The 19649-nt window shown below is 34.0% G+C and overlaps 1 protein-coding gene across 11 annotated transcripts in view; it reads left to right on the top strand.

The window, feature by feature from the left end:
• Positions 1-19649, top strand: part of CLOCK (clock circadian regulator) — a 137411-nt gene that overhangs the window by 95817 nt on the left and 21945 nt on the right. For 10 of the 11 annotated variants that reach the window (XR_010024413.1, XM_063107287.1, XM_063107282.1 and 7 more), the window contains 8 exons: positions 1106-1253; positions 2051-2126; positions 8224-8365; positions 8962-9062; positions 9569-9658; positions 13122-13274; positions 14069-14278; positions 15020-15222. Coding sequence is in view for 10 of the 11 variants with exons in the window: in XM_063107287.1 (XP_062963357.1) it covers positions 1106-1253; positions 2051-2126; positions 8224-8365; positions 8962-9062; positions 9569-9658; positions 13122-13274; positions 14069-14278; positions 15020-15222 (1123 nt within the window). In the remaining variant the exon portion in view is untranslated. The remainder of the gene's footprint in view (positions 1-1105; positions 1254-2050; positions 2127-8223; positions 8366-8961; positions 9063-9568; positions 9659-13121; positions 13275-14068; positions 14279-15019; positions 15223-19649) is intronic. The other variant, XM_063107286.1, reaches the window with a different exon arrangement.

The following is a 19649-nucleotide window of genomic DNA, read 5'->3' as shown; positions in this document are numbered from 1 at the left end:
AAAGCTTAATTAGGTATTTAAAGTACTTTTCGTGATATCTTATGCTGCTCTAATAAACCTCTCTATATGAAAATAAACCATGTTATATGAGGGGTCTTCAAAAAATTCATGGAAAGATTCGTATTATCTTTTAATTCTGTTTCTCCATGAATTTCTTGAAATACCCTCACATAATGGCATCAACTATATGGAAAGTTTTCAGAGTAAAGTTATTTCAGCACAAAATAAAACATTCACTAAGTGACGTAGGCACTAAGCACCATGATGTAGTGAAGACTTGACACATCTGTTAACTAGCTGGGTAACTTCAGATAAGCGATTTAATGTTTGTAGACCTTGGCTCCTTCTTGAGAGAGAGAGAGAAAAAGAGAGAGAGATGCCTGACCAGCATTTCCTAAGGTTTGTTCCACTTAATGCTAATCCATTAAGAAAACAACTTTATAGTTAAGGAAGACTGGGAAGCGCTTCATAATATCTCTCTCTCAGAGAATCTTTGCATGCATTAGCATACTTAAGGTTTTGAGAAGACTAAAGAAACCTATTTAACAAAAAGTTCCCCAGATTTAATCACAAACCCATTTTTTGTTTAACATTTGTTAAAAGACTTCAGAACTTAAGATCTATAGAGCATACTTTATGAAATACTATTCTTAACAGCTACTTCAAACAGTGAAGTTATTCTGATTTTGGTTAGCTAAGGTTTAAAATTAAATGCCTCAAAGATGCTGTATCTGCCAGAGTATCTGTGGGGAAAAAAATTCAAGTGTGATTACTTATCGTTTTTACTCTTGGTGTATCTAGGTGGGAGAAAGTGAACAGTGTGAATTATTGAGTATTTGGAAGTTTATTGTGTCTGGAAAGTCTAAAAGATGGGCAATAACTGGCTATAAGTTGGACATGGTGTAAAATCTGATAATTGATTGGGACCTTAACCTAGCTCTAAAAAATAGCATTTTTTTATGATTGATATATGTGATATTGAAAAGCCAGAAAAAGATTTGTATATGTAGATTTAAATGTAAATGATAGCTTTTGGTTAAAAAACAGATTCTTCATAACTAATAATATGGATCAAAGAAAAAATAATTTTCTCTTTTCTTTTTAGTAATGCAGTATGGGAAAGGCAAGTCATGTTATTATAGGTTCCTGACCAAAGGGCAGCAGTGGATTTGGCTTCAAACTCATTATTATATCACTTATCATCAGTGGAATTCAAGACCAGAGTTTATTGTTTGTACTCACACTGTAGTAAGGTAATGATTCTTAAAGAGAATTTCTGAATCATAACAACATTCTATAATGATTTTGGCAATGTAATTTTTATTCATGACTTGTTAGTGAACTACAAAGTGACCTTTTTCCAATTTTAGTACATCCTTTTAATGTATTATTAAATTTACATACAACCATTGTATAGAAATATAATATAGGTATTATGTAGATACAGAGTGTGTATCCCTTATCTGAAATGCGTGAGACCAGAAGTGTTTTGGATTTGGGATTTTTTTGGATTTTGGAATATTTGCAGAATACATACTGATTGAGCATCCCTAATCTGAAAATGTGAAATCTGAAATGCTCCAATGAGCATTTCCTTTGAGTGTCATGTCAGTGCTCAAAAAGTTTCAGATTTTCGAGCATTGTGGATTTCAGATTTTCAGATTAGAGATGCTCTGTATATAATGCTTGACATAAATTTTGTGTTTTATAGCAGGTAAGTGTAACTGTCACTATGTACCATAGTCAGTTATGTAAAAGGAAGATTGGAGTGGAAAAGCATACTCTTGCTTTATTTAGTTCCTCTTAATTTAAGTACTGTGTTGTTATGGATCATTTATAGTAGCATATAAAATTTTGAGATACTTAGAAAAATGCAAATTGAATTAGGACAGTGCACTATAGATATATTTTAGGTTTGTGTAGTACTTAGAAAATAGTCTAGAGTTAGTGATGAACAACTGAGACACATAATAAACACTGAATTGTTACAGTTCTCCAGTATTTTAAATAAACAACCAAACACTAAAATTTGATTTTTTTCCATTTGTAGTTATGCAGAAGTTAGGGCTGAAAGGCGACGAGAACTTGGCATTGAAGAGTCTCTTCCTGAGACAGCTGCTGACAAAGTATGTTTCTTATAGTTTTTAAAAAATTATTTAATTTCTTCCCAATGAAAGATGAGACTCAATAATTGCCAGAAAAATTATATTATTACTTCACTTGTGACAGGGATATGGTTATACTTTACTATTTACTTTTATTTTTAATTTAATATTTTAACATCTTCTGAAAGGAAATTGAAGGTCCTCCCATTTAGCAATAGTTGGGTGAGAAATTAAAACTACCATTTATCAATTGCCTGTGATTTTTTTATATGAATTATGAGATGCTATTTACTCCTTAGACATCCTCATCTGGTAGGTAATATCCCCACTTTGAAAATACTGAGACTGAGGTTTCAAGGAGGGGAAAAACTTCCCCTAAAGTCATGTGGCCAGAAAATCAAAGTCAGAATTTGAATTTTGGTTTCTTTTTTTGTTAGATCAGGTAGAAGTGTAGTGTATTAGTTATCTATTGATGCAAAGCAAATTACTCCAAAACTTAGTGATGTAAAACTACACACATTTATTATCTCATAGTTTATGTGAGACAAAAATCAAGGCGTAGTTTAGCAGGACCCTCTGCTTCAGGATCTGTCTTGAGTCTGTAGTCAGGGTGTCAGTGGGGATGCAGTCATTCAGCTCAAGGTTTAAGGGAGGCAGGATCTATTTCTGCCTCACACAGTGGTTGTTGGCGCCATTCAGCTCCTCATGGGCAGTTGAACTGAGGGCCTTGGTTCCTTGCTGGCTGCTGGCCAGAGGCCACCCTCATTTTCCTTCCAGGTGACTCCATCAGAGCAAGCATGCAAGAAGATTTAGGGAGAGAATATTCCAGCAAGATGGAAGTCACAGTCTTTTGTAACCTAATCACAGAAGCGATATCCCATCACTTTGCTCTATTCTGTGCATTTGAGAATGTGATAGGTTCATCCTGCACTCAATGGGATTATATAAGGTCATGAATACCAGGAAGTGGGAATTGTTGAGAGTCATGTTGGAGGTTGCCTACCACAAGTATTTTTAACCTGCGGAAAATAAGTGGAATGAAAAGAGTCAAGAATCTATATAAAATGTTAAATAGGCAGCATTCCAGGGGTCAGTATGTGGAACATCATTTAGTCAGTTATTCAACAAACCTTAGTTAGTAACTTCTGTGTCCCGGGCATGGCTCTAGATGCTGAGAAAACAGCAGTGAATAACACAAGTCCCCAGCTTTCATGGATCCCACATAAAAGAACTTTTCCAAAGGGGCTGTATTAGTCCGTTTGTGTTGCTATAACAGAATACCTGAGACTGGGTAATTTATAAAGAACAGAGGTTTATTTGGCTTACGATTCTGGGACAGTTGCATCTGGTGTGGGCCTCAGGCTGTTTCTACTCATGGTGGAAAGTGGCAGGCAGCTGGCCAGTACAAGCAGATCACATGGCGAGAGGAAGCAAGAGACAGAGAGGGGAGGTGCAGAGTCTTTTAAACAACCAGCTCTCGCAGAAACTAATAGAGTGAGAACTCACTCAGTCTCCCCTCCGCCAGGGAGAGCATTAATCCATTCATGAGAGATCCGCCCCCATAACTCAAACCACCACACTGGGGATCAAATTTCCATATGAGTTCTGGGAGGACAATACATCCAAACTCTGTCAGGGGCTTTGTATGTTTAGAAGAAGAGGACCCAGTGTATTTTAGTAAAAGAAATTATTTCCTGAGAAAAATGCTTAAAGTCTAGGGTTTCTTGATGGGGGACCATTATAAAAACTGAAGTAATATGGAGATTGTTCATCCCTGTTTCTTTTTTTTCCCCCTTATGCCAGTATACAATCTTAGTAAGTTCAGTTAGCCCTACTTCCAAAATACACTCCAAGTATGTCTGTTTTCTCACCATTTTTACTGTCACTGCTATGATCCACTTTAGGATCATCTGAGATATTTTTGAGAAACTTTAATGTATGGATGATTTCAAAGTAATGAATCTTGACGGGATCACCAAGGGAATGGTATAGATAGAGAAGAGATGATGACTAGGACTAAATCTTAGGGCGCTCTGATATTAAGATGTGAGGGAAACAAGGAAGAGCCAACCACAGAGGAGACCAGGGAGGAATAGCTAGTAAGGTAGGAATAAAATGAGGAAACTAAACTAAGTTGTCCTGGAAGACAAGGAAAGAAAGTGTGTTAATGAGGAGAGAATGATCAGCTTTGTCAGATTCAGCAGGAGACAGAGGTTTAAGAACAGTGGGAAAAGTGTGGAATGATTGTGAAGAGTAGGAAGGTGAGTGTGCCAGAAAAACTTAACAATGGTGCTGCCTAGTTTTGAGTGTTTATTTGAGGTTGATGACCATTTTAGGTTGTCTAAAACTGTTTTCAAAGGGATCCTTGAGCAAGTGAGCCAGAAGAATAGGAAAGGATTGTTTAAAGTGGCATTTTAATTTGTACTTTGAGAAGTACTACAGTGTCTGATGATGGTAAGGTTCAGAGATTAAATGACTGAGGTAGGGTTAGGAAAAAGATTACTGGTGATGAGAAAGCTGAGAGGCCAGGATAGGACTGGATGATTCATCCATATGGATATTGAAATTGTGGAGAGAGGTCAGAATTGGAGTGAAGAAGATTTTGAGTAGTCAAATGCTGAGTTCCAAAGGTGCTACGTTATCTTTTATATGAACTAAAGTGTCATCTTTATTCTATTATTTATTTATCCTTTTTAATTTTTTTGATTTTTATTTATTTTTTATTGATATCAAAGGACTATCATGTAATAAAATGTAAATCTATAAAGTGGATTCTTTTTTTTCCTAGTTAAGAGTTGGTTTTATTTGTTTACTTATTTATTTTTATGTTTGGCCACAAAACGAGTCTTAATACATTTAAAAACACTAAGATCATGGAAAATATGTTCTCTGACCACAATAACAGAAGGAAAATTAGAAAATTCACAAACGTGTGGAAATTAAACAACACTCTCCTAACTAAACAATGGGTAAAAAGAAAAATCATGGGGAAATTAGAGAGTGCTTTGAAATAAAAGTCAAAGTACAACATATCAAAATTTATAGGATGTAGGGCTCATGTCGTGCTTAGAGGAAAATTTATACTTGTAAACACCTGTATTAAAAATAAGAATAATCCCAAGTCAGTAATGTAAACTTCTACCTTAGGAAAATAGAAAAAGAAGAGCAAACTAAACCAAAAGCATATATAAGTAGGAAAGAACAAAGATTACAACAGAAACATATGAAATAGGGGAAAAAAAACAATAGAGTAAATCAACAAAACCGGAAGTTGATTCTCTAAAAAGATCGACAAAATTTGCAAGTCTTTATCTAGAATGACCAAGAAAAAAAGAGAGAAGACCAAAGCTACTAAAATCAGAAGTAAAGCCAGGGACATTATTACACTGTCATTATGGTTTGTTGTGGTGGTAAGATTTAGTTTCTTTCTCTTTCTCATTTGCATTTTTGTTCTACCAGTGGGTTTGTTCTTTCTTGTGTATTCATGGTAGTGATTACCATTTTTCAGGTTCCAGATGCAGAACTTCCTTGAGGATTTCTTGTAGGGGCTGGTGATGTGGTGGTGAACTCTCGCAGTTTTGTTTGTCTGGAAAACACACTAGTTTTCCCTCATTCCTGAAGGCTAGGCTTGCTGGGTATAGTATTCTTGGCTGGCATTTTTTTTTTTCCTCTTAGTATTTTGAATATATCATCCCATTTTCCTCTGACCTGTAGAGTTTCTGTTGAGAAGTCCACTGTTAGTCTGACAGGGGCTCCCTTATAGGTGACATAATGCTTTTCTCTTGCTTCTTTTAAGATTCTCTCTTTGTCTTTGAGCTTCACCAGTTTGTCTTGGAGAGGATCTTTTGGGGTTGAATCAGTTTGGGGATCTTTGAGCCTCCTGGATCTGAATGTCCATGTCTCTCCCTATACCTGGAAAGTTTTCCATTATCATTTCGTTGAATAGGTTTTCCATGCCTTTTCCTTTCTCCTCCTCTTCTGGAACACCTGTGGTTTGGATGTTTCTGTGCTTAAGGTTATCTGCTAGCTCTCTTAGATTTTCTTGATTTTAAAAAATTCTTTTGTCCTTTTTGTTTCCCTGCCTGGGTTATTTCAAAAAGACTGTCTTCAAGATCAAAAATTCTTTCTTCTGCTTGTTCTAGCCTGCTGCTTAAACTCTCAGTTATGTTTTTTATTTTGTTGAGTGAATCTTTCAGTTCCAGGAGTTCTGCTACATTCTTTTTTAAGGTGTTAATCTCTTTGTAAATTTCCTCCTTCAGATCCTGGATTTTTTTCTCATTTCATTATGTTAATTGAGTCTTCTCATAATAAGACTTTCAAGTCTTATTATTTAAGAAATACATTTCATAAGGCTATAGCTGTCATAAGCTATGATTCCTCTGATGGAACTGAAGAACGTAAATTGAAAACCTTCTGAAAAACATTTACCATTTTAGATGCCATTAAGAACATTTGTAATTCATGGGAGATCAAAATACCAAAAGTAACAGGAATTTGGAAGCAGTTGATTTCAAACCTCATGGATGACTTTGAAGGGTTCAAGACTTTAGTGGAGGAAGTAACGCAGATGTGGTAGAAATAGCAAGAGAGCTAGAATTAGGAGTGGAGCCTAAAGATGTGACTGAATTGCTTTGATCTCATGATAAAACTCGAACAGATGAGGAGTTGCTTCTTATGAATGAGCAAAGAAAGTGATTTCTCGAGATGGAATCTACTCTTTGTAAAGATGCTGTGAAATTAATGAGGTGACAAAGGATTTAGAATATTGTATTAACTTAGTTGATAAAGCAGCAGCAAGGTTTGAGAGGACCAACTCCAATTTTCAAAGAAGTTTTAATGTGGGTAAAATGCTGTCAGCATCACAAGCTACAGAGAAATCTTTCATGAAAGGAAGAGTTGATCAATATGGCAAACTTCATTGTTGTCTTATTTTAAGAAATTGCCATAGCCACACCAACCTTCAGCAACCACCTCCCTGATCCGTCAGCAGCCATCAACATTGAGGCAACATCCTCTAGTAGCAAAAAATTATGACTCACCAAAGGCTCAGATGATCTTTAGCATTTTTTAGCAATATGGTATTTTTAATTAAGGTATGTACATTGTTTTTTTTAGACATAATGCTATTACACGCTTAATAGACTACAGTATAGTATAAACATTTATATGCACTGGGAAACCAAAAAATTCATGTGACTTGCTTTATTGGGATATTTGCTTTATTGCCATGGTCTAGAAGTGAACCTGTAGTATCTTCAAGGTATGCCTGCACCCAGAATTGGAATTGCTGGATCATATAAAAATTTTCTGTTTAGTTTTTTGAGTAACTGTTATATTGTTTTCTATAGTGGCTGTACCATTTTTACATTCCCACCAGCAGTGCACAAGGATTCCAGTTTCTCTACATTGTTGCCAACACTGGTTATTTTCTGTTTTTTTTTTTTTTTTCTCTCAATAATATCCATGCTAGTGGGTGTAATGTGGTACCTCATTGTGGTTTTCATTTGCATTTCCCTAATGATTAATGATGTTGAGCATCTTTTCATATGCTTATTAGCCACTTGTGTGTCTTTTTTGGAGAAATGTTTATTTTGTCCTTTGCCCATTTTTTAATTAGGTTGTTTTTTCTTGTTGAGTTGTATAAGTTCTTTATATATTCTGGATATTAACTGATCACGTATACGATTTGCAAATATTTCCTCTTGTCCTGTGGGTTCCTTTTCCTTCTGTTGATGCACAATAATTTTTAATTTTGAAAAAGTTCAGTTTATTGGCCAATCCACTGTCATGACACTTTCCCCCTATGGTTTCTTCTAACAGTTTTATAGTTTTAATTCTTGACATTTACGTCTTTGATTCATTTTGAGTTAATCTTTGTATATGGTGTAAGGTAGAGTTCAACTTTATTCTTTTGCTGTTTCTTTAAACAGAGAATGATGCCAAAACATTCTGGCTATAAAAAATTAATTTTCATTTTTTTACCTAAAATATATTCACAGGTGCTTTTGCCTTGTTATGGGTAAAAACCAAATTTTTTTTTGGTTAGCAAGCATTATTGCTAATTTCAGTTCTCTGAACTGAATCACAAGAAAACATTTATTTTACTCTGTCTCCTTAGAGCCAAGATTCTGGGTCTGATAATCGCATAAACACAGTCAGTCTCAAGGAAGCATTAGAAAGGTTTGATCATAGCCCAACTCCTTCTGCTTCGTCCCGGAGTTCAAGAAAATCATCTCACACAGCAGTCTCAGATCCTTCCTGTGAGTACCCTAGCTTGAAAGCAGACTTCCTTTGAATATAGTGCTTCTAAATTGTGTTATTGATATGAGCATTTTTCCTCAAATGCTTCTTCAAAAATACAGGTTTTTACATTTTGAGCTATATAAGCCTTTCCAGTAAATAAGAGGCACATTGCTGACCTTTAGCAAAGAATTAAGTTCATCAAGTGCCCTATAAAATATGAAGGTGGTATGTTGGTATTGTTTTTAAGCATCCCTCAAAAAGAAAGCAGAACCATTTATTCTTTTCTTACTGTCGAGCCAGTAAGTGTTAGGTTGGCTTTTTGAAAGTTTTTTTAGTGTCTTGTCTTTAGGAAGACTTGCATAGTTGTCATTAAATTAGTAACTATTTTTACATTTAAAGTTTTTCTATTTCAAATGTTTTTTTTGGTCCTTAAAAAAAGATGGAAGGAATTATGGTGAATCATCTTATTGTCATGTACTTCATTTTTATTGAATGATTTAGAAAAATAGCTCAAAAACCATTTTTATTTACTGAAATGCATTTTGAGATTAATATTAGAAAATTGTTTTTTATAAAGTACTAATGCTCTTCTCTTTTTGTTGACTAACTTTAGCAACACCAACAAAGATTCCAGTGGATACTAGCACTCCTCCCAGACAGCATTTACCAGCTCATGAAAAGATGGCACAAAGGAGGTCATCATTTAGTAGTCAGGTAATCTCTTTAGTTAATATTCTTCTGAATAAAGTTTTATTAAAAGGGGAAAATTATCTAAATCTTCAGAAATTTATTATCTTTCTATAAAGATCAAAATAATTGTTGATATATGACAGTCAAGGTCTTTATTTGTGTGAAGTCACATATATAATTCCTTTTAACAATTTCAGGTAAAACATTAGATTTTTTTTCAGTTGTGAAAAGCTAATAATTGAGAGTCATTCTATATCTAAGTTCAAATGCCAATTGCCTTCATTTAAGTCAGCCAACTTTTATTGAAAGCTCGTGCAAGGTACTATGTAGCAAGGGCCTTGGAAGATAAAAGATAAATAGGGAACAGACCTTTCCAGAGTGAAGGGGAGGGACATACCTGTACTCAACTAACAAGAGTTTGAGGCAAATTGTAAGTTCAGTGCTAAACATATCATGTTGATATTTCTGGTGGAAGTACTTATATATGGGATTGAGTGTCACTTCTGTGTTATTTTTTATTTTGCTTCTAGTCCATAAATTCCCAGTCTGTTGGTTCATCATTAACACAGCCAGTGATGTCTCAAACTACAAATTTACCAATTCCACAAGGCATGTCCCAGGTATTTTTTTGTTTGTTTGTTTCAGTTGAGTATTTTAAAATGATAAATTGCTTTTAAGCTAATAAAGTTTTTCAAAATATAGATGCAGTGAATCTCAACTGGGGCCATTTAGAATATCTGGGGACATTTTTGATTGTTATAATGATTGTGGGATACCATTGGCCCTTAGTGGGCAGAGGCCAGGGATGCTAAATGTCTTTTAGGATGCATGACAGTCTTGCACGACAAAGAATTGTCCTGCTTAATATGCTGTAATGTTCCCCTTCCCCTCATTAAGAAATAGTATAGACATAAAGATGTTAAAGATGAAATGTAGCTGTTTATTTTGTTCTTCCTATGGATATTTGAAGAATGGAGTAACTTTATTCATATATTTATTCATTTGTTCATATATGACATATTTATTGAGTTCCTTGTATGTAACAGATATTGCAGGTGCTAACAATACAAATATATAACCTATATTAACAACAACCATGTTATATAGTCTATGCTCAGAATATATAGGCTTATGTATGAGCTTACTGCATGACCTTAAATGCAGTCTGAGAAAATGAAGGAAAACTTTCTAGGAAAATTTGTTATCCGGCCTGAGTCTGAAAGGAGGCCTAAATATAGAAATTAGCAAGACAAAGGAGAGTAAATTCCAAAAGTGACACTATGTTACTCTTGATCATGACTTCCCAACTTGTAATTTATGTCTGCACTCATTCAATGTTTCAAATACATTGAAAATACTACTGAGTAGTAATAAATATAAAATTTTCTATTTTGTTTGGCATTAAATACATTTTGACTTAGCAATATCTTGATTTCAAGTAATGATAGCAGTAGATAAAAACAATATTTAAAAACTCTATCTTATATGGTTATTTTTTAAATTATGTATATATAACTATATATATATGACTAGTTATATATAGTTTTTTATATATATAAGTATATATATAAAACTTATTATATGATAAATGCACAAATATATTGGCAATCCTCTAAACTACCTAAACTTTATAATCTTGATTTCTAGCAACATACTATCACGTAAGGTCTTTTAATAGCACTGTATTATTAAATATTATATTTAGTTGCAGCAGTTTTAAATAGCATTGAGTCCTCAAATCCTATTTATTTTGAAGTGTTAACAGAATTTTTATGTGAATATTTAGATATACAGTCATCCTTCCGTATCTGCAGGAGATTGGTTCTAGGACCTACCGCATATACCAACATCCACGGATTCTCAAGTCCTGCAATAAGTCTTGTGGAAACCCATAGATATAAAAAGTCAGTCCTTTGTATACATGGGTTCCACATCCTGTGAATAATGTATTTTCTGTCCACAGTTGGCTGAAAAAAATCTGCATATAAGTGGACCCACACATTTCAAACCCATGTTGTTCAAAGGTCAACTGTTCTTTCAATATTATTAGTTCTTTACTCTCAGGAAACTAAGCATTTCTTAGCATTTTATAGGGATATTTTCAGGAAATAAATAATATGTTCTATATCAAAAATGTTAGTAAGCATTCAAATCTCACATTTTGTTAACTAAAAATCCAAATACTTTGCCTCTTAGTTCTATGGTTTTAGTTCCTATTACCCTGCCTTCTGTATTTGTTTTTATTTTTTTATTTGTACTTAACAGAAATTCTTTAAATGGTGACAATGTAATATTTAGTCAAGGGTACAAATAACTTTAGTTATAATAAAATATATTTGTATCATGTAAACATAACATTTTAACTAATATTTTTTTAAAAAGGCATGAGGGAGTTGAGGTACTAAATTTGTAGTATTTTCTTAAATCTAGTGTAATTTAATATATGATCTGGTTAGTGTCAACTTCAGAAGTCAAAGTTGTGTGCTTTGGAAAGTAATATTCAGTATCTTAATACAAAATTTTGAAGATAGAATAAAAAAGCTTTTGGGGGGCATTTCTCACTTTTAGATGCAGTTCACTATAGGAGACTATTTTAAGACAGATTTCTAATAAAGTGAAATTCTTTCTGCCCTTATACTGTCTCATGTACTGAATATTCATGGAAATAATTAAATAAGCCTGTGTGGACTTAAGATGAATCACCAAATGTGGCTAAATTACAAGGAGTAGAAAATAGGAGCTGCTTATGACTCAGGTGAAACATAGAAAAATAAGTAAGATTGAAAAACCTGGAAGAAAAACCTTATGTTTTTATTCATGTATGCATTCATTCATTCATAATTGCTTAGTCTTTGAAAGCCAATGCTTTAAAATTGTCTGAGGACAGTATCAGTTGAAAATATAAGTGAAACTATTATTGTTGGTTATCTGCTAGTTGTTTGTAACTTTGGATAATTCTACTGATATACACATGGGGACATTCTAGGGATGACCGAATTTGATGAGTTAACTCCAGGTGCATGCTACTTTTTCATTTGCTAAATAATGTTTGCTTTACTGATTATACCCATAAATGAAGCTAAGAAGTTAAATAACTTGTTCTAGTAAGTGGTTGAGCTACAAAATGAACTTGGTGCTCTAACTCTAGGGTGTACTTGTAATCAGTCAAGATCCAGTCAGAAGCATAGCAGAAATTTGAACAGGGATAAAATTTTTAAAATTATTAACTGATAATAGGGAGTAACTCCTAAAAGAAGTAAAGAGAATCCAAAGAATATATGAATAGCAGATGTTGAGAGCGTCCACTAATTGTCAGTCAAAGGGAGAGTACTCAAGGAAGGAACAAACTTGGAAGATGTCCCCAGCCTCCTAAACTCCTCTTCCCCAACGGGCTGAGATTCAGATCTCATTGGGGCAGGTGTGGCAATAGCCACTAGGTGACAGAGAAGTTCACTGAAGTGCCACAAACTAAGTCTGGAGAGCAGGAAGCCACCTGCTGCGGTACTGATAAAATTTGCTGGGAATCTGCCCCTCAGGATGTCATTGAGACTTGCTGGAAAGCTGCCTGTTGGGGAGCTGATGAGACTCACTAGAAAGTTGCACCCCTGGCATAGGAGCAAAAAGAAAAAGCACCAGGGGCCGAGCCTGTGGCGCACTCGGGAGGGTGCCGCGCTGGGAGCGCGGCGACGCTCCCAGCGGCCGCGGGTTCGGATCCTATATAGGACTGGCCGGTGTACTCACTGGCTGAGTGAGTGCTGGTCACGAAGAAGAAAAAAAAAAAAAAAAGAAAAGAAAAAGCACCAGAACCAGGAAGAGAAGCACCTTCCTTTGTAGTATTCCTCTAGCACCATCTACTTGGTATGGCTAACTGTGCCCGCTGGCAAAGGAGAAATATTTTTAACATCCAGCTCCAAAATCATAAAGCTGAGCAAAGATGGGTAGATTCAGAGCTGAGAGGGAACACATTGATAACTGGCCTAATATTCTTGACTCATGATATACTGCTTGCTTTTCACATTGCACAATTTTGAAGAGTAAGTAATTCTAAAATATGTTGTACTTTTTCCATACATGGTACTTCAGTTTCAGTTTTCAGCTCAATTAGGAGCTATGCAACATCTGAAAGACCAATTGGAGCAGCGGACAAGGATGATAGAGGCAAATATTCATCGGCAACAAGAAGAACTAAGAAAAATTCAAGAACAACTTCAAATGGTCCATGGTCAAGGGCTGCAGGTAAGTTATTGTTATATTTGAATACAAACAAAGCATCCATTCACATTTTGTTTTTCTAGGTAAGGTGACTTTTCTTAACTAAAGGTGAGTTTCAGGAGATAAATTTCATCAATTCAGTTCAATAAATACCCATTGGTTACCTACTTAATATGATTATACTTAAAGTCTCTAAAGATAATTTATTGTTCTTTCCTAAGGGTATTTCCATCAACATCCTTGTTTCTCCAAATTAATGGAGCCATCTTTTAGCAGTTCAAACTTTTATAAGTTTAATCCATAATATAAAAACTATATTTTACATAAACTTTTAAGCACATTTATGAACAGAATTTATAAGTGAATCATCAGTAATCGTTTTAATAAGATATCATTAGGTATGATTCAGATTAGTCTTATTTGACCAATTGGCAGGACCACTCTAGGAGACTAAGGACTTTGGTAGAAGGATACTTTAAGTGAAAATTACTTCTATCTAACATCATAAATTATAAATGACACATGATAACAGAGCTGCCAATCCACAAGCCTTTGTGTAGCACTGAGTTACACTTTTACTGACACTTGGGAGCATGATAACGTTAGGATGACTAGAAGAATGAATATGAAGTTTCATGTTTTATTCAGTAATTACTGATTGCTAACTGTTCATTCAGAATGACTTAGTCATCTTGACTCTTGCTTTTTAAACTTAATTTGTAGCTTGATTTTGCTTGCTTTCTTTTAATGATCTCATTCTTTTTTTTTTTTTTTTTTTATCTACAAAGCTCATTTTAATGTAATCTTTATTTTTAAAGATGTTTTTGCAGCAGTCAAATCCTGGATTGAATTTTGGATCTGTTCAACTTTCTTCTGGAAATTCGTCTAACGTCCAGCAACTTACGTCTATAAATATGCAAGGCCAGCTTGTTCCTGCTAACCAGATTCAAAGTGGAATGAATACTGGACATATTGGCACAACTCAGCACATGATACAACAGCAGACTTTACAAAGTGCATCAACTCAGGTAATGTTGTCGAGTACAGTGGGCTGTGGAGTGTACAGTGACTAAAATGTATGCTATTGCTGAAAAAAAAAAGCTCTGTCTTATAAAATACCATATTTTAAAATTAATAGTAATTAGAAAGTATACTATTGAGAGGGATCATTAAATTGTTTTGTGTAAAATTATGTTGGTGTTAAATATTTTCAATATTTTGACTTTTAAAAAATTTCACCATCTGTTTAAGGATCTAGTCTAACAGTTATACCAGGTTCTTGTCATTTATAGACTACTTCTGTATGTTAAAAAGATTTGACTTGCAAAAGAGGCTGACCAGGAAAGATGATACCGTATGTATAGAAGAGACTGTTAGGAGTAAAGTGATGGCTTAATTAATATTCCAGAAAATTTTGATAATTACTGTACAATTGTGACTATAAATCCCAAGGCTCTAAATGAAAAATATGAAAATGTCTAATAATTAGTCACTCACTTTGGGCATTTAACAGAAGTTCTTTGTGTATATTTTAAGATCGCACTTTTTTCCTAAAGTCATATCTTACCTACTAGCAAAGTAGTCAAGACTAATTCATTCTGAATCGCTGTAAGTCATTCCTTTGAGGTTAGATTTCTCCCAGAGTAATACATCCTTCCACTTCTTTTTCTGGTATGTCAACAATTGTCAGAACAATGAGTAGTAGAAGCATACTTCCCAAATAACTTTTTTCAGTTAATCCATCTATAAAATCTTCTCTTTTCTAACAGAGTCAACAAAATGTACTGAGTGGGCACAATCAGCAAACATCTCTTCCCAGTCAGACACAGAGTACTCTTACAGCCCCACTGTATAACACCATGGTGATTTCTCAGTCTGCAGCCGGAAGTATGGTCCAGATTCCATCTAGTATGCCACAAAACAGTACCCAGAGTGCTGCAGTCACTACATTCACTCAGGACCGACAGATAAGGTAGTTGTCGTATTTCATTTGCCATTTTCAAAGTTGTAAATTGATTGATTAAAAACAGTAATTTGATTTTTAAAAACATGGTTTTAGTTTGTTGCTAACTACAGCCAGTTCTTAAGTTAGAAATAAAAACATAGAATGTATCCATTGTTTAAAGACTTTATAATAAAAGAGTAACAACAAATCTTATTTCTTTTGCAAAAATGTGCTACTAAATATTATAGAATCCAGATTCTACAGGACACTGTTATACAAGGTTTGTGATAGGCTTTGTGCCACTGTGAAACTCTCTTCTCAATACAGATGCTAGAGAGTTTTCATGTAGTAACAAGGTTAGGGTGGCTTACCTTTCTTAAGTTTATCAAGTGCTCAAAGTATATTATCTCATTTAATTCTTATTCTTTAAAAAATGTATATTAGGGTCTTATATTTTTCAGATAATAAAAAAGTGGGTTTTTAGTAATCTGGTCAAGGGTGTATAGCTAGTTAAGGAAGTGAGGAGGGGGCTCTGAACTAAAACCTGGGTGTCTGATTTCAAATCTCAAGTGCTGAAACATATACTACACAAAGCTTTTATTCATTATTCTAGGAAAACAGCCATTTATGGCTTTTTTTTATTAATTTATTTTAATTGACACATTGTAATTGTACATACTTATAGGGTACAGTCCAATGTTTTGATACATATATATGTTGTACATTGATGGGGTCAGAGTAGTTAATGTATTCATCACCTCATGCATTTATCATTTCTTTGTGGCGAAAACATTAAAAAAAAAAGCCTCTCTTCTAGCTGTTATGTGATATACAAAACTTAACTGTTAACCATAGTCACCCTACTGTGTAGTAGAATACCAGAACTTACTCCTCCTATCTGATAGGAATTTTGTACCTGTTGGCCAACTTGTCCCTGTGTTCCCTTAACCCATCCTCTCCCCAATCTCTGGTAATCACTGTTCTAATATATGTGTATACACCTCATTTTTTTTTTAATCCATTCATCCATTCTTGGATATTTAGGTTGATTCCGTGTCTTGGCTGTTGTAAATTGTGCTGTAGTAAACATGGGAGTGCAGATGTCTCTTCAGCATACTGATTCCATTTTCTTTGGGTATATACCCAGTAGCAATACCTAGTAGCAATCTAGCAATCGCTAGATCATATGGTAGTTCTATTTTTGATTTTTTGGGGATCCTCCATAGTGTTTTCCATAATGGCTGTACAGTTTATACTCCCACCAACAGCATGCAAGTGTTCCCTTTTCTCCACATCTTCGTCAACACTTGTTTTCTTTTGTCTTTTTGATGATAGCCATTATAACTGGAGTAATGTAGTATCTCATTATTGTTTTGATTTGCATTTCCCTGATGATTAGTGATGTTGAGAATTTTTTCATATGCCTTTCAGTCATTTGTATGTCTTCTTTCAAGAAATATCTATTAAGATTCCTTTGCCAGTTTCTCAATTGGGTTATTTTGATTTTTTGCTGTTGAGTTGGTTAAGTTCCTTATATTTTTTCATATTAATCCCTTGTCAGATGTATAGTTTGCAGTTATTTTCTACCATTCTATAGGTTGATGTGTAAAAGCATGTTAATATGATGTAATACTACTTGTTTATTTTTGTTTTTATTGCTTGTGCTTTTGATGTCTTATTCAGAAACTCTTTGCCCAGACCTATGTTGTGGATTGTTTTCCCTATGCTTTCTTTTAGTAGTTTCATAGTTTTGGGTATTACATTTAAATCATTAATCCATTTCAAGTTGATCTTTGTATATGGTGAGAGGGAGAGGTCTAGTGTTATTCTTCTGCATGTGGATATACAGTTTTCCCAGCACCATTTACTGATGAGACTGTCTTCCCCAATATGTATTCTTGCCACTTTTGTCAAAGTTCAGTTGGCTCTAGGTGCATGTATTTATTTCTGGGCTCTCTATTCTGTTCCATTGGTCTATGTGTCTGTTTTTATGCCAGTACCATGCAGTTTTGGCTACTACAGCTTTGTAGTATAATTTGAAGTCAGGTAGTGTGATGCCTCCAGCTTTGTTCATTTTCCTTAGATTGCTTTGGCTATTTGGGATCTTTTTTTGGTTCCATATGAATTCTAGGATTGTTTTTTCTATTTCAGTGAAGAATGTCATTGGTATTTTGATAGGAATTGCATTAAATGTGTTGATTACTTTGGGTAGAATAGCCATTTTAACAATATTAATACTTCCAATGCATGAACTGGGATATCTTTCTATGTATTTCTGTCTTCTTCAGTGTCTTTCTTCAGAGTTTTATAGTTTTCATTGTAGAGGTCTTTTATCTCCTTATTCCTAGGTATCTTTTTTTTTTTTTTTGTAATTACTGTAAAAGGAATTGTTTTCTTGATTCTTTTTCAAATAGTTTGTTATTAGTATGTAAAAATTCTACTGACTTTTATATGTTGATTTTGCATCCTGCACCTTTACTGAGTTTGCTTATTAGTTTCAACAATTTTTTGGTGGCGTCTTTAGGGTTTTCTACATATAAGATCATGTTATCTGCAAACAGGGACACTTTGACTTACTCCTTTCCAGTATGGATACTTTTTGTTTCCTTCTCTTGTCTAATTGCTTTGGCTAGGACTTCCAGTACTATGTTGAGTAGCAGTGGGCATCTTTGTCTTGTTCCTGATCTAAAAGGAAAAGCTCTCAGCTTTTCCCCATTCAGTATGATGTTAGCTGTGGGTTTCTCATTTATTGCCTTCATCATATCAAACCTTCTGTACCAAGTTTAAGAGTTATTATCATGAAGGTATGTTGAATTTTGTTAAATGTTTTTCTGCATCAGTTGAAATCATTATATAGTTTTTGTCCTTTCTGTTAATGTGGTGTATCACATTTATTGATTTGCATATGTTAAATCATCCTCACATCCCTGTGATAAATCCCACTTGATCATGGTGAATGATCTTTTTAATGTGCTGTTGGATTCTGTTTGCTATTTATCTTGTGGAGAATTTTTGCATCTATGTTCATCAGGGATTTTTTATAATCCTGTAATTTTCTTTTTTTTTGTTGTGTTGTTCAGTTTTGGAATCAGAGTAATGCTGGCCTCATAAAATGAGTTGGGAAATATTTCCTCCTCCTCCGCCTCAGTTTTGAAAGAATCTAAATATAATTTGTATTAATTCTGCCTTAAATGTTTAGTAGAATTCAGCAGTGAAGACATCAGGTCCTGGGATTTTCTTTAATGGAAGACTTGTATTACTGATTCAATTTCCTCACTTGTTATTTGTCTGTTTATATTTTCTGCTTCTTCATAATTTAATCTTAGTAAATTGTGTTCGCCCAGGAATTTATCCATTCCTTCTGTGTTATCAAATTTGTTGTCATATATTTGTCCATAATAGTCTCTTATGATCCTTTGTATTTCTGTGGAATCAGTTGTAATGTCTCCTTTTTAATTTCTGATTTTATTTATTTGAGTCTTTTTTTTTCTTCATTAGTCTAGGTAAAGGTTTGTCAGTTTTGTCTTTTAAAAAAAAAAAACTCTTTCATCAAGCTCATCAATTGTATTTTTAGTTTATATTTCATAATCTCTGAGCTTTATTATTTCTTTCCTTTGAAAAGTTTTGCATTGTTTTTCTAGTTCCTTTAGGTACATCGTTAGGTTGTTCATTAGAAGTCTTTCTTCTTTTTTCATATAGGCGTTTATTGCTGTAAACTTTCCTCTTAGAATTGCTTTGCCATATCCCATAGGTTTTGGTATGATGTGTTTCCATTCTTGTTTCTCTCAAGGAATTTTTAAATTTCCCTTTTAACTTCTTCATTAACCCATTGGTGGTTTAGGAGCATGTATTTAATTTCCATGTATTTGTAAAGTTTCCAGAATTTTTCTTGCTGATTTCTAGTTTTATATCATTGTGGTCAGAAAAGATACTTGATATGATCTATATCTTTTAAAATGTGTGCACTTGTTTGGTGGCCTAACATATGATCTCTCATGGAAAATGTTTCATGTGCAGTTGAGAAGAATGTATTTTTCAGCTCTTGGATGCAATGGTCTGTAAATGTTTGTAAGGTCCATTTGACCTATGGTGCAGTTTAAGTCAGATGTTTATTTGTTTATTTTCTGTCTAGACAATCTGTTCCTTTTTGAAAGAGGGGTGTTAAAGTTCCCTACTATTATTGAATGGCAGTTTATTTTTTCCCTTAGGTCTAATAATGTTTGCTTTATGTATCTGGGTGCTTGGTGTTGGGTGCATATGTTAACAATTGTCATATCCACTTATTGAATTAATACCTTTATCATTATATAATGATCTTCTTTCTCTCTTTTTATAGTTTTTTATTTAAAGTCTATTATATCTGATATAAGTATGGCTACTCCTGCTTGCTTTTGCTTTCCATTTGCATGACATTGTTTTCCAGCCCTCATTTTCAGTCTGTTTATCTTTAATTG

This window comes from Cynocephalus volans, chromosome 9, assembly GCF_027409185.1.
Source record: "Cynocephalus volans isolate mCynVol1 chromosome 9, mCynVol1.pri, whole genome shotgun sequence".
Taxonomy (NCBI): domain Eukaryota; kingdom Metazoa; phylum Chordata; class Mammalia; order Dermoptera; family Cynocephalidae; genus Cynocephalus; species Cynocephalus volans.
Note: the sequence above shows the minus strand (reverse complement) of the source record. Positions and strands in the feature narration are given on the sequence as shown.